This window comes from Pelophylax lessonae (genome assembly GCF_965119305.1).
Source record: "Pelophylax lessonae genome assembly, chromosome: 10".
In the NCBI taxonomy this organism is placed as follows: Eukaryota; Metazoa; Chordata; class Amphibia; order Anura; family Ranidae; genus Pelophylax; species Pelophylax lessonae.
Window position 1 is genome coordinate 204,277,074 of NC_138777.1, and position 14,706 is coordinate 204,291,779.

At 44.6% G+C, this 14,706-nt stretch overlaps 1 protein-coding gene across 1 annotated transcript in view; it reads right to left on the minus strand.

Moving 5' to 3' along the window:
- Positions 1 to 581: 581 nt before the first annotated feature.
- The window catches only part of PDPR (pyruvate dehydrogenase phosphatase regulatory subunit), a 34,053-nt gene continuing 19,928 nt past the window's right edge, over positions 582 to 14,706 (minus strand). Inside the window, exons 11-18 of the mRNA XM_082270671.1 lie at positions 14,309 to 14,464; positions 13,269 to 13,402; positions 10,006 to 10,154; positions 9,274 to 9,386; positions 8,938 to 9,032; positions 8,766 to 8,855; positions 5,948 to 6,130; positions 582 to 984 (exon numbers count right to left, since the gene is read on the minus strand). Coding sequence (XP_082126797.1) covers positions 613 to 984; positions 5,948 to 6,130; positions 8,766 to 8,855; positions 8,938 to 9,032; positions 9,274 to 9,386; positions 10,006 to 10,154; positions 13,269 to 13,402; positions 14,309 to 14,464 — 1,292 coding nt within the window. The 3' untranslated portion in view covers positions 582 to 612. The remainder of the gene's footprint in view (positions 985 to 5,947; positions 6,131 to 8,765; positions 8,856 to 8,937; positions 9,033 to 9,273; positions 9,387 to 10,005; positions 10,155 to 13,268; positions 13,403 to 14,308; positions 14,465 to 14,706) is intronic.

Below are 14,706 nucleotides of genomic sequence, written 5' to 3' on the forward strand. Positions count from 1 at the left end.
GAATTTTTCTCTTCAAAATGTTAGCCTGCTCCTTCGTTAGACCATTGTGAGTTGGATCGAATGTAATTACTGAATAAAATGGAAGATTACAGAGCAATGATTGGTCGCCATTGACTGATGCAGGAAGATACTAAAATATCACCATGGACAGCGAGGGTTTCCCTTTCCTGATCAGGGCTGGCTGATGTTCCAACACTTTTTGTCTAGGAAGGATTTTGATTTTAAAAATGGAGTTCTAGCTGCAAAATGGCACCAGCCCTATGGTGTTCCTCTTGGCATCTGCAGAGGTAATTGCCCACAGCAGAGTGATGGACATCTTGAGCTTAGTATGGTGAACTCACCGTTGCTGCAGGTGGATAATTCACACTCTGTGCTCATCAGTGACCCAATCATTTTCAGCAATAAGCACAGTCAGGCTCCCAAGGGGGCCAAAATTCAGGATGGGCATCTCCCTGCTGGCCTCTGACCTTCTAAGTATTTATGAGCACACTCCGTACTCCACAACGGGGAACAGAGGCCCAGACTGTGCTCATAACATCTCTGTACCGATACGCAGCCCTGGATACCCCCTTCTTACAGCTCAGTGTGTCTGTCGGCAAGTCCAAAGTCAGCTCAGTACCCCATTTCCAGGTCTTCCTTCCGGCGTCTCTGGGTGAACAGCGAACTGAAGGGGTAAAGCTTGGCTTTGGCCTGAAATCTTTGTCCAGCGATTTCTATTTCGTACTGTCCTCGGTTGATGAACTCAGTGGTGATGGGGTTCTGGCTGTTAATGAAGCCCAGGCACACATGTCTACCCAGAGTGTAGCTATAGGCACTGCTGGTGGTCTTGCCCACAAGTTCCCCATTGCGGTAGATGGGCTCCCCCCACCAGGGCCACAAGTCCAGGTCTGTGTCATGATCTTCCAAGATGAACATAGTGAACCGTTTCAAGATGCCCTCTTCCCGCTGCTGCAGCAAGGCGTCCCGGCCGATGAAGTCATATCCCTGCAGGGAAAAACAGAACAACATAATGAGAATTATTCTTACAGCAGAACCAACTACAAACTCAATTCCAAAAAAGTTGGGACACTGTACAAATTGTGAATAAAAACAGAATGCAATGATGTGGAAATTTCAAATTTCACTATTTTATTAAGAATACAACATAGATGACATATTAAATGTTTAAACTGAGAAAATGTATAATTTTAAGTTGAGACACGGCCATGTTTACCACTGTGTGGCCTCCCCTCTTCTTTTTATAACAGTCTGCAAATGTCTGGGGACTGAGGAGACAAGTTGCTTAAGTTTAGGAATAGGAATGTTGTCCCATTCTTGTCTAATACAGGCTTCTAGTTGCTCAACTGTCTTAGGTCTTCTTTGTCGCATCTTCCTCTTTATGATGCGCCAAATGTTTTCTATGGGTGAAAGATCTGGACTGCAGGCTGGCCATTTCAGTACCCGGATCCTTCTACGCAGCCATGATGTTGTAATTGATGCAGTATGTGGTCTGGCATTGTCATGTTGGAAAATTCAAGGTCTTCCCTGAAAGAGACGACGTCTGGATGGGAGCATATGTTGTTCTAGAACTTTGATATACCTTTCATCAGCATTGATGGTGCCTTTCCAGATGTGTAAGCTGCCCATGCCACACGCACTCATTCAACCCCATACCATCAGAGAAGCAGGCTTCTGAACTGAGCGCTGAGAACAACTTGGGTTGTCCTTGTCCTCTTTAGTCTGGATGACATGGTGTCCCAGTTTTCCAAAAAGAACTTCAAATTTTGATTCGTCTGACCACAGAACAGTTTTCCATTTTGCCACAGTCCATTTTAAATGAGCCTTGGCCCAGAGAAAACTCCTGCCCTTCTGGATCATGTTTAGATATGGCTTCTTTTTTGGCTTATAGAGTTTTAGACGGCAACGGCGAATGGCACGGTGGATTGTGTTCACCGACAATGTTTTCTGGAAGTATTCCTGAGCCCAGGTTGATTTCCATTACAGTAGCATTCCTGTATGTGATGCAGTGCCGTCTAAGGGCCCGAAGACCACGGGCATCCAGTATGGTTTTACGGCCTTGACCCTTACGCACAGAGACTGTTCCAGATTCTCTGAATCTTTGGATGATATTATGCACTGTAGATGATGATAACTTCAAACTCTTTGCAATTTTTCTCTGAGAAATTCCTTTCTGATATTGCGCCACTATTTTTCGCCGCAACATTGGGGGAATTGATAATCCTCTGCCCATCTTGACTTCTGAGAGACACTGCCACTCTGAGAGGCTCTTTTTATACCCAATCATGTTTCCAATTGACCTAATAGGTTGCAAATTGGTCCTCCAGCTGTTCCTTATATGTGCATTTAACTTTTCCGGCCTCTTATTGCTACCTGTCCCAACTTTTTTGGAATGTGTAGCTCTCATGAAATCCAAAATGAGTCAATATTTGGCATGACATTTCAAAATGTCTCACTTTCATCATTTGATGTGTTCTTTATATTATATTGTGAATAAAATATAGGTTTATGAGATTTGTAAATTAGTCCATTCCATTACTCACAATCTGTACAGTGTCCCAACTTTTTTGGAATTGGGTTTGTACTTCTCTGCCCCTAGACTGAAGCCCTGACACCACTGAGGATGCACCACACAAGCTGCAGAGTTCTGGCGGTGCAATCCCATGCCACACAAAAATATCTGTGATCAGAAATCCCTGGCTAAACTTCCACAATGGCCAAGCTAGCTGATGGAAAAAACATGAAGAATAATACAGTGGATGGAGATGACACAACTGCCCACAACTCTTTCACAATATCCCCCAAAACAATGTGCAATTTAGAAGGCCCCATGCACACTGGGCGTTTTCCCCGATGCCTGAGACTCAGGCATGTAGGTGTGGGTGGGAGGCACAGGTGCACCGTCCAGCACCGAGCAAAGGTGCATCGAGCAGTGCTAAATGTTATACACTATATTGTCAAAAGTATTGGGATGCCTGCTTTACACACACATGAACTTTAACAGCATCCTAGTCTTAGTCCGAGGCTCTGAAAAAAAGAATTGTTGCTCTACATAAAGATGACCTAGGCTATAGGAAGATTGTTAAGACCATGAAACTGAGTTGCAGCACAGTGGCCAAGACCATACAGCGGTTTAACAGGACAGGTTCCACTCAGAACAGTCCTCGTCATGGTCGACCAAAGAGGTTAAGTGCATGTGCTCAGCGTCATATCCAGAGGTTGTCTTTGGGGTGGGGGGGCCTGTCAGTGGTCAGACCATACGCCGCACACTGCATCAAATTCACCGGGAACTGCCTTCTATATACCCCTCCGGTTACGCCCGACATTGTGACGTCATGGAGCGGTGCAGGCGCAAAAACGGGCACCTCCCACCCCTAACACGTCACCATCTAAGGATGTGCGGCACCGCTCAAGATCCCAACAGGACTGAACAACAAGACCTCTCAACTGTAAACCAGAGAGTCCAAGAAACATGCAAAGCCACCCAGTGGTCACATAGGGAATCTTCCAAGCAGTAGGCCATGTAGGACAAAAAAAAAACAACAGTAAGTATTTCACGACAACAAATAAGCCGACTTAGGACATAACGAAAAAGGGGGCAGGGGTAAACATGATAATAAGCTTTCCCCCTTTTTCGTTATGTCAAAAGTCGGCTTATTTGTTGTCGTGGGATACTTACTGATGGGTTTTTTTGTCCTACATGGCCTACTGCTGGGACGATTTCCTATGTGACCACTGGATGGCTTTGCATGTTTCATGGACTCTGTGGTTTACAATCGAGAGGTCTCGTTGTTTCATCCTGTTGGAATCTTGAGCGGTGCCGCGCATGTGCAAGGCTGCTTTTGATGGTGACGTGGTAGGGGTGGGAGATGCCCATTTTGCGTCCGCGCCATGACGTCACAACATCAGCATATAGGAAGCGATTCCCGGTGGCTGGCAGTATCGGCGGGGGGCCGCGGTAGGCATGATCATGGCTTCTGGAGATTTCATAGTGACAGTAGGTCTCATAGACCTCAGATGCAGTGAGGGGAGGCTGTGTTCTGCCTGTGGAGTTAATAAGTCCTTTGCATTTCTCTTGCTGTTTTTTAGTGTACTACTGTCAGCACTCTCAGACTCTCAGTGTTTTGAATGGGTTGGTGGATTGAACTCCTTATTCAAGGTTGCTTCTGACAAGCTCCCACTCTACTTGGTGGGCTTTATTTGGATCGCATTATACTATAGATATATATATATATATATATATATATATATATATATATATATATATATATATATATCTCTATCTATCTATCTATATATCTATCTCTCTCTCTCTCTAAACACACACAACTTTTCCCCATGCTGACAATGGCAGATAATAGATCTTCATTGAATGTGAACTGTTTATACTTAATCGTATACAACCTGTTTTTGTTTCAGCATCTGCTTGCTTCTATAGTCTCTCCTGTAACTGAACTTTACGGCTTCCCCATTGGCCTTTGGAAAGGGAAATTTTTTTATCTTTTCCCTCTCCGTAGTTTGATGTTAAATTTGGACTTTTAACCCTTGTTTGAACATTATTTGTGAACCCAATGTCAACCTAGTCTGAAGTGTTTTCATGGTAAGATTCCCTTCACCAACCTCTATATGTATACTTATGTACCTTATACAAATGTTTCCTATTTGATTTTGAGCTGTTGCTATAATGAAGTTATGAACATCATAGTCATTTTTTACCTGCCCAGGTGTGGTGATACATATCCCCTAGGGAAGCCCTTTAAAACATCAAAACATGTAGGGAATGCTACACCTGGGACAAGCAAGTGCAATGAATCCACCATATGGACATTAAACATGAATTGTCGTCATGTTTTTTTTTACCAATGTATAAGTATCTCTTTTATTTCCTTGTTTTTAACAAAGTTATAAATAAATAAGTTATGAAAATGTTATCATTAAAAAAAAGAAAAAAAAAAAAATGTTATCATTAACAATTTTTCCAGATGTCCTGTTGTCATCCCAAAGGTGTTCTATCAGGTTGAGGACAGGACTCTGTGCAGGCCAGTCAAGTTCCTCCACCCCAAACTCGCTCATCAATGTCTTTATGGACCTTGCTTTGTGCACTGGTCCGAATCATTTGGTGGAGGGGAGGTTATGGTGTGGGGTTGTTTTTTAAGGGGTTGGGTTTGGCTCCTTAGTTTCAGTGAAGGGAACTCTTAAGGCGTCAGCATACCAAGACATTTTGGACAATTTCATGTTACCAACTTTGTGGGAACAGTTTGGGGATGGACCCTTCCTGTTCCATCATGACTGCGCACCAGTGTATAAAGCAAGGTCCATAAAGACATGGATGAGAGAGTCTGGGGTGGAGGAACTTGACTGGCCTGCACAGAGGTTTCCCAGCATCCAATTTGCATGACAGGAGAGTGTGACTGACTCTCAATGAAGTCGGCTCACACAGCTCCAGGAAGGCTGCGGTCCGCATTTGGAAAGGGTCCTGTGCATCTTTGGCTCAGAATCAGGTGCAAATTCAGGCAGAAATTCGGACCGGATTCGTACCTGAATCAGTGAATGGGGATGCACTGGACCCCCTGCTGGGACATGTGATCGTAGCATGTGTGAACCTGGCCTTAAAGGATATTTTTTTCAAATGTGTCCCCATTGTAAGATACTCTACCTGTTCCTGTTCTAGTACCAACCTAAAATGTTGGAGGTACCCATTCATTTAGTTCCAGGTATTATCAGGACAATTAGAGATTGTGTACCAGAATGGGACATCGACAACAAAAACCCAACAGAAGGTCTAGCCCCTCACTACTCTATCCAGATCCTAAAAAAAAAAAATTTACCTGCAAAGTCAGAAAAAAATGGAAATTTTAGAAGCAAATTCTACATAATTCCTGTATGTCTTCAGCAGACAGGGTCATTTATCTAAAATCTATACCAGAAATTAGATGCAAAAGACAGGCACCTTGTCCAGCTTGACTCGGAATTCACGCCCACATTCCAGTGGGGTGGTGAAGGTGTCCAGGTCCTGACCCCAGAAGGCGAAGAACTTCTCAATGCGTAGACTCCTCAGGGCATAGTAACCGGCGTTACGAATTCCATACTTCTGTCCCACGCTTATTATTTCGTTATAGACGTGCAATGCGTACTGGATAGGAGAAAGCCAACAAGTGAGACATAAAAGAGGTACAAACTGAACTCCCCCATAGCCGCCATCAATCAAAGCCTGAAGGAGGGGTAGGGGAGTGACTTGGAATGCACTTTAGCCATCGTCAATAAAAGCCTGGAGGAGGACAGGCAGGGGAATGGTTTGGAATGCATGAAGCCATGGTAGCCTGCACGAGGGGCAGGGGAGTGGCTTAAGATGCAGGGAAGGTATAAAAATTGTCAGAGTCTGGAGGAGTGGCAGGGGAGTGGTTTGGAATGTAAAATTACTGTATCCATTGTCTAGCAAAGCCTGGAGGAAAGGCAGGGGGGTGGCTTAGAATGCAGGGAGACATGACAGCCGCTGTCAGTAAAAAACCTGGAAGAAGGGCAGGAGAGTGGATTGCAATGCAGGGCTTGGCAGCTGCCTGCCACTGAGTGTTAGTACTAGTCCCAGCCAGGAGTATGCATGTATGGGTGACCGTGGCTACATAGGGGCTCCAGGGGGACCCTGCAAGGCAGCCTAGCCATCCTATAACAGGAAACTTCAGACACTGAGTGGCTGTATCTATAGACATGGCACGACAGCAGACTTGGAAGTAAATCAGATTTACAGCTCAATATATTTTTTTTTGAAAAGTGTTAAGGTTTTGTTCACACTACTGCAAGCCAACTTTGATGCGATATACAGTGCGATTATGTGGTGCGACTATGATGAGACGTTAGCCCTTGATAATGTTCTTTTATGTGGGGACTTTATCACACCCGCTGGGGTATCTGCAGGTGATTGATTGTTTTTTATATGTGATTTTACTCCTGCCTTCTTGTAAGTAGTTTTAAACTTCATTAAAAAGCCTGGACTTTTAATTACTGTATATACTCGAGTATAAGCCGACCCGAAAAGAAGCCGAGGCACCTAATTTTACCACAAAAAAGTGGGAAACGTATTGACTCGAGTATAAGCCTAGGGTGGGAAATGCAGCAGCTACTGGACCCAACTTGACCACCACGAGACACAAAACAGGGGCTGCGGGCATGGTACAGGAGATGCAGGGCTGTGGGGATGGTACAGGAGATGGTACAGGCATGGCACAGGAGATGCAGTGCCTTACATTTAAAAATGGCTCCGCCCGGCGCCAACACGTCACTGCGCATGCGCCGCTGATGCTCTGGAAAGCCCGCACACGTTTGGCTATTCCCGGGCACACGGGACACATGCGCGGTGACGTTTTGGCACCGGCAGCGCCATTTTTAAAAGGTTAGCGAGACAGTGATTCGATGATTAAGCCGAGGGGGGCTTTTTCAGCATAAAAAAACAGGCTGAAAAAGTCGGCTTATACTCGGGTATATACAGTACTACACTGCGAGTTCCTCCTTTGTCTCTCCCTTTTGCTGAGCTCACTGTTGGACATCCTGGTTGTATGGTAACCCATCCTGGAATCTTGGCTCCTGATATCCATCCATCCCATGGGAATACTGGGATATAGTGCAGCCAGACCCGCATCTTGGGGTCAGAGTAGGTGGTAAGCGGCTTGAGAGTTGGGTGTGCACTTTTGGGTGTGAAGATTTTGCTAGCCACACTAAAATATAGATTTTTGTTGATACACAAGTATAAATGAACTTTTTTGCACAAGAGCACTTATCTTCCTCTTTCTGATGAACTTTACTGGATTTATGATTTTTTTTAAAACACATTCTTATTTACCGTTTTGAGATTATAAAGTTTTATTTGATTGACTAATTGTTATGAAATTAATGTACTTCATATTGATAGCGCGACACGTTTTTCATTATTATTAAGTGATTTTGCATTTTTATTGGGGCCAAGTTGCACTGTAAATCGCACCACAGTAGTGCAAAAACCTTGTCCAAAATTGCACCATTCTGAGTCGCATTGATTAGAACGGGCACCATTGAAAACAATGAGATTACCCTTGTCATGCGATTCTGTGAACCAGGCCTGTCAGAAAGTCTTTATAAATTGGTGATCTCTATTTACAAAACAGATTTCTTCCAATAATTTCTCTTTAAAGTGCTTGTAAAGGCACAAGGTTTTTACCTTCATGCGTTCTATGCATGAAGGTATAAAACCCATGTGCAGCAGCCCCTCCAGTCCCCCTTAATACATACCCAAGCTCCCTCTCAATCCAGCGATGTCCACGAGAGCCTTGCCTCTCCGGGATTCACACTCCTGATTGGCTATTGGCAGCAGGGGGCACCATTGGCTCCCGCTGCTGTCAATAACAGCCAGTAGGCCGATAAGGAGACGGAGGGGGCAGGGCCGAACTGTGGCTCTGTGTCAATGGACACACAGAGCAGCGGCTCGACTCAGGTGCCCCCATAGCAAGCTTCTTGCTGTGGAGGCACCCGACAGGAGAGAGGAGCCAGAAGGGCAGGCATGGGACCCAAGAAAAGGAGGATCCAGGCCACTCTGTGCAAAACCACTGAACAGAGCAGGTAAGTATAACATGTTTAATATTTTGATGAAAAAAAAATTACAATCACCTATAAATATTGTAAAAAGAGACAAAATTTGGGGTGTATAAAAATGTAAACCAGTCATAAGACTGCAGTGACCGGTGTCTTATGGGTGTCAGGGAAGGGGGGGACCCACACTCCGATGGGTCACTGGCACTTACCTCGATGGGAATGTACAGTGTGAAACCCGGCTCTCCGGTATGGGTCATGCTCATGACGCGGATACCGTTAGCGTAGCCCACGCTCATCTCCTGTAGAGGAATAAAGACATGACGTTTAGGGAACAGACAGCGAGTCCTGAATCAGGGATGACACGCCCGCCTCTCGCCTCACCTTACAGAACATAGATGGGAAATGGTCCGGTGTCATGGGAGTGTAGGACAGCTCAGACAGTACGTCCATGGCACGTGGACCAATCAGGTTCAGAGCTGCAAAACAAGAGCCATGATGAATGGAGGCAAGAGTGAATTGCTCAAGTACATGTAGGTGGGTAGTATCTCCTGAGTCCCCTATATACTATATGAGCGATCTATAACATCAGATTTTTTTATTAAAATGAATCACCAAAACGTCTATACTACAAAAAAGCTTAAAGTTTCAAAAAGGTGGCCAACCAGGTGGGACAAACCCTCATTGACATCATCAGCTTAATAAAACAGTGTGCCGTACCTGTGTACTTCCAGGTGACGTCCTCCAGCAGTAAGTCACTGTCACTGGGCATGTGCTGCTTCAACCAAGACCAGCAATGGACCTGCTGATCTGTAGGGGAGATCATGAAGAAACTGCAAGAAAAAGGACGTGTCATACATTGACTTCACCACATTGTGGCCTCTCCTCCAGTCCTGGCATAACCCAGAAGACAGCACTAGGAATGCAATTTAATAGTCCTTAAAATGGAGAATGTAAGATTAGAACCCCTCTGCCAGGTTTTTATTATCATCTGTGTCCCTGCTGGGGGGGGGGGGGGGAATTCACCCTCTCTATTTATCCTGGTGTCACCAAGACAAAGTTGTTAGGAAAGCATTGTAACAGAACAGGATTTTTTTTTTTTATAACTAGGGCAAAAAGTGAAACCAAAAATCTGGCTTAAGATACGGGAGTCCTTCCAAATCAACAATTCTTAAAACTGAAGCTTAATCTGAAATGATGTGAGCTCTACCTGACTTGCTGCAGCTTCTAAATGCACATTGTGAAAAGCTCACAGTGTGCAGTAAAAATCAGAGTAGGTAATTTTAGTACAGGAGAGGAGCCTGAACAACTGTGCAAGAGTGAAGGGAAGGCCGGAGGTCAGATTTACCATGGTAAACCGTAATTACAACCTTTACAATCAGCCCTCCATTAGGTTTCATTTAGCCTTTCATTGTCATTAAGTCCTCTATGTCACATAGGAGAGCCTCTCACCTGCGCTTATTGAGCCGCACCATACTGCAGTCGTTCTCGTATCCTCCACGCTCATTTAGCATCCCGGTGTGAACTATGTGCCCCACGGGGACATCCAGGTCATTGGAGAACATATACTGCAGGATTTCCAGCGCCTGGCCCCCTGGAGACTGACAGACACGTTACATCTTAATACTACAGACAATGAATATATTACGGTCCCTGAACCAGAGGCGACCTATCAGGATCTCAGCCTGTGCACACATGGGGGAGGAACTAGGCAGAAATATTAGTCGGACAATGGGGGTGCAACAGAGACAAGAACAAAGAGAACAGGTCAATAACTTGTAGACTTCACCATGGTTAGTGTTCTGTATGGACCATAAAACCCAATCTGTCCTCATGAGCCCTCTGCCAATAGGAAGCATTTCCAGTCTATCTGCATATATGCAAATGAGGCAGAATCCAGAGCAGTATTAGTGACCAGCAACCAGGGTAAAGAGATAGTCCCATGTCTTTCATTGACCAGCGTTGAGCCAGGTTTCTTGGCTTTCGCTTGGCAACTGGAAGTTTCAGCTCCCTCCATAAATTTTCTATAGGAATAAGGTCTGGAGACTGGCTAGGCCACTCCATGACATTATTGTGCTTCTTCTTGAGCTACTCCTTTGTTGCCTTGGATGTATTGGGTCATGTTCACGCTGGAAGACCCATCCTTGATCCATCTTCAGTGTTCTGGCTGAGGGAAGAAGGTTCTCATCCAAGATTTAGCAGAGAAACAGCCCCAAAGCATACTGTGTCCACCTCCATGCTTGACTGCAGGGATGGCGTTCTTAGGGTCATAGTCAGCATCTTTCTTCTCTTCTCTCCACAACCAGAATTGAGCTTGCTCTCCTAAACTGTGTCTCATTCATATTTATGAGTCAGCTAAAAGGTTGATCAATGTTTGATGGCACAACAAACATTGTGAGAACGTTACAAGGCACTCTTCAGGAGTCAGGGGTCTCCAAACCTTTCAGGATGAGGGCCACATTGTATATTTCACAATTCATGGGCAGAAAAAAATCCTTATCAGAGTCCCCGCATTACATCAGGGTCCCCTTGCATAAGTGTCCCCATCAGAATCTCTATCAGAGTTCCCCTATACATCAATGTCCCCATCAGAGCCCCTCCTACATCAGAGTCCGAAAACACACATTATTGAGTCCTACAAGGTCTATGCACTGTTAGCTATTACCAGTATGGGGAGTACGCCACAAACCGACATACTAAGACTCAAAAAAGGACAATGGATATTACCTCAACCTCTATTCACCTATTCAAAGAATTATAAATGATGGTTGATTCTCCTTGTATTTCTTATAACCTCTAATATTGGAGTGTCCCAATGGGAGAGAGAGTGTAAGCTACAGATACATAAGCATGGCAATGCCCATCCGCATAAAAACTAGACTAGTTTATACTAAAATCATAAAACCATACACAAAGACTACATCAATCACAAGACATATTTCAAATTCATATCCTGTAAATCCTGCTCCTATTGTATAGCATATATCTCTATCTCGATAGGACTTCAGAGCAATTGTAAGCATAATTGTTACTTAATCTAACGTGTGAATTATTATGGGTGGCCACCCTATTAATGTATATTAACCATGTGGAAGTCCATCAATAAAACACCTATAGTAATGGCATTGATAATCTCATTGTATTAAAGGAGTTGTAAAGTCAGAAGGTTTTTTTTTATCTTAATGCATTCTATGCATTAAGATAAAAAGCCTTCTGTGTGTAGCAGCCCCCCTAATACACACCTGAGCCTCCTCTCATTCCAGCGATGTCCACGAGTCCCTCGGCCATCCAGTACTCTCCCTCCTGATTAACTGAGACACACCTGTGGCACCATTGGCTCCTGCGGCTTTTAATCAAAGTAAGTTAGCCAATCAGGACCTGGGGCCGGGCTGCAGCTCCATGTCTGAATGGACACAGGGAGCTGCGACTCACTCGGGTGCAAGCTGCTTGCTGTGGGGGGCACTCGACAGGAGGGAGGGGCTAGAAGCAGCGACGAGGGACCCGAGAAAAGGAGGATCCGGGCTGCTCTATGCAAAACCAACTGTACAGAGGAGGTAAATATAACATGTTTATATAAAAAAAAAAAAAAAAAAACGAGACTTTACGATCACTTTAAAACAATAGGACTTGTCATATATCTATTTCCAGTGTGAAATATCCTTTTTCCCTGGGAATGGATGGTATTATATTGCATTAAATCTTTCCATAAGGTTTCCTTGCACAACTTATATGAACTCCTTATCCATATATGTCAGAACTTTGATGTTGGAACTATTAGGATCCCACTGTGGTCAACGAGTAGGTGAATAGGGGTTAAGTTCATATCCATTGTCCTGTTTGAGCTTGTTTACTATGTCAGAGTCCGCCCTCATATCAGGACCCCCATCAGAGTTTCCCTTACAACAGTACCCCAACATCAGAGCCTCTCTTACATCAGAGTCCCATCTTATATTAGGGTGTCCATCAGAGTGCCGCTTACATCAGGGCCCCCCCTACATCAGAGCTCCCCTTTACATCTGGGTTTCCATCAGAGTTTCCCCTTACATCAGGGCTCCCATGAAAGCCCTCCTTACATCAGAGTCCCTTTCCGTGTACCCCTTACTAATGTAGGCTGTAGGGTGGGGACTGGGAGGCAGAGCAGGTCTGGATGGAGGAAGTTCCTTCCTGTGACTGTTGGCATCATTTCCAGTGGTCCTAACAACCAGTGTCGGGATTATGATAGTGAAGAGAACCTGCACTGGAGACTGCAGAGGGGAGTTAAATTGAAAATCATAGACAGTCTCTGCTACCTGAATCCTCAGTCTGAACATGAACTGACATTAGCTGCTGGCCAGGTAGTTTGGAGACCCTGCTATAAGTAATAAGAGAAGGAAACGCATGCGGTCTTCAACAATATAAACGGCTTCAACTGTGACACCCAATAATATGCAAATGAGACAATGTGGGTGTCCTGCTCATCAAGTGTTGGTCTACTTTTTTTTTTTCCATTTCTATACTTTTTTACCAAACACCCCGAAGTAAGGAATCTATGAGGAGGAAATAAGAGGAGAAAGTACGGAGGGGAGGAGAACGTTCACGGCTGAAAATAAAGACTTACAGGAATCTGGTGAGCGAGACAGCACAGAAAGAAAGAAACAAAAGAAAAGAAAAGACAAATCAGCAAACAGACACAAAGTGCGGTCAGAGACGTGAGCGTGGTGGGGGAGGGAACTCACGCTGATCTCGAACTTGGTGAAGGATGACATGTCGATGACGCACACAGCCTCCTTACAGCACTTCACCTCCGAGCCGACAATATCGAACCAGTCTGGCTTGTAGAAGGTCTTACTCTGATCCAGGGCCAGCAGGTCTGCAGACAAAGGATGGGGCTAATCAGTGACTCCGCCTACCTTATATGGTACCTAGACCCTCCCTGCTTCTTCCATGTTCCCTCAGCCAATGTTAGTTGTTCTTTGCAGAGACAGGGCATAAGAAAGTGATTGTCTTCTTACAGTACAAAATACTAGAAAAACATTGGATATACTGCACTTGTGAGAAGTAAAGTTGTGTTGGATTCAATTTCTGTGTTCTATTGAATAGTTATGTTGCTTGTGGATGGTGCCAAGTCAACAGATGGCCATACTGTCTGAACAGACTGGATCTATGGATGTATGTCAATGCATAAAGTGGGATATGAAACAAAGCAGTTGGTGCGGATCTATCCCCGGTCTCCTCCCTCCCGCAATAACCCACTCTGCTCATTTCCCACTTCTTTCTTCTCAGTCTTCTTTCCTTTCTATCCTATTAAGTCTACATGCGTTCCTGGACATATTCCCATCTGATATCTATAGAACTACGAATAAGCCCACCAACCGTGTTAGTTGACCCAACCCACACAACTCACTAAAGACATGCCCAAAATCTTCTACCCCACTATCTTGGCTCCAAAAAAGAACCAATGAAGGCTTACAAGGATGACCATGTCCAAGGCATGTGGACAGGGGCAAACATTTCCCGAGGAGGGCCCCAGGAGCTCTGGAGATGCATTTCATTGCTCTTCCTTTTGTGGTTTTTTGAGCTTATGTACCCAGGATTAATTCCTATAACTCTTTACCTCATGGTGCAGCAATACCCCCTTGCTACAGCAGAAGGAAAGCAGATAAAGACCGCCGAGCTTTGTATGAAAGCAGTGGTCTATCTCAGTACTCCAACATGCCCCACCTTAGTACAACTACAGTTATGCAACCTATACAGAACAAGTGTTGGTGCCCTTCACCTTTTCCAGGAGGTACAAAATATTTGGCCCTCTCAAAACCGTGCTTCTCCATCCATCGGGCCCCCTGGGTATCCAGCCGGTCATAGAGTGGGGAGGTGCGCAGCTGCCGTCCAGTCTGGAAGTCCCATCGTGGCACTTTTAGATCATAGATCAGTGCTGGAAGAGGCCAGATGAGAAATATCAAGTTGACAGTTAAGAGGAATGTGTGGTTTCTTAACATGCCCACACACGAAGGGATCTGATTGTTCAAAGATGAATGACACAAGACATAACGCTCTGCTATTTAGTGGGTCAGCAATATCTCTCTTAGTAGTGGGTCTACTTATAAAAGGTTCCACTCATTTTATTTCTGTTTTCTATCCTGGAAATATTAGTTCTGACCGGATCTCAACTAAGGT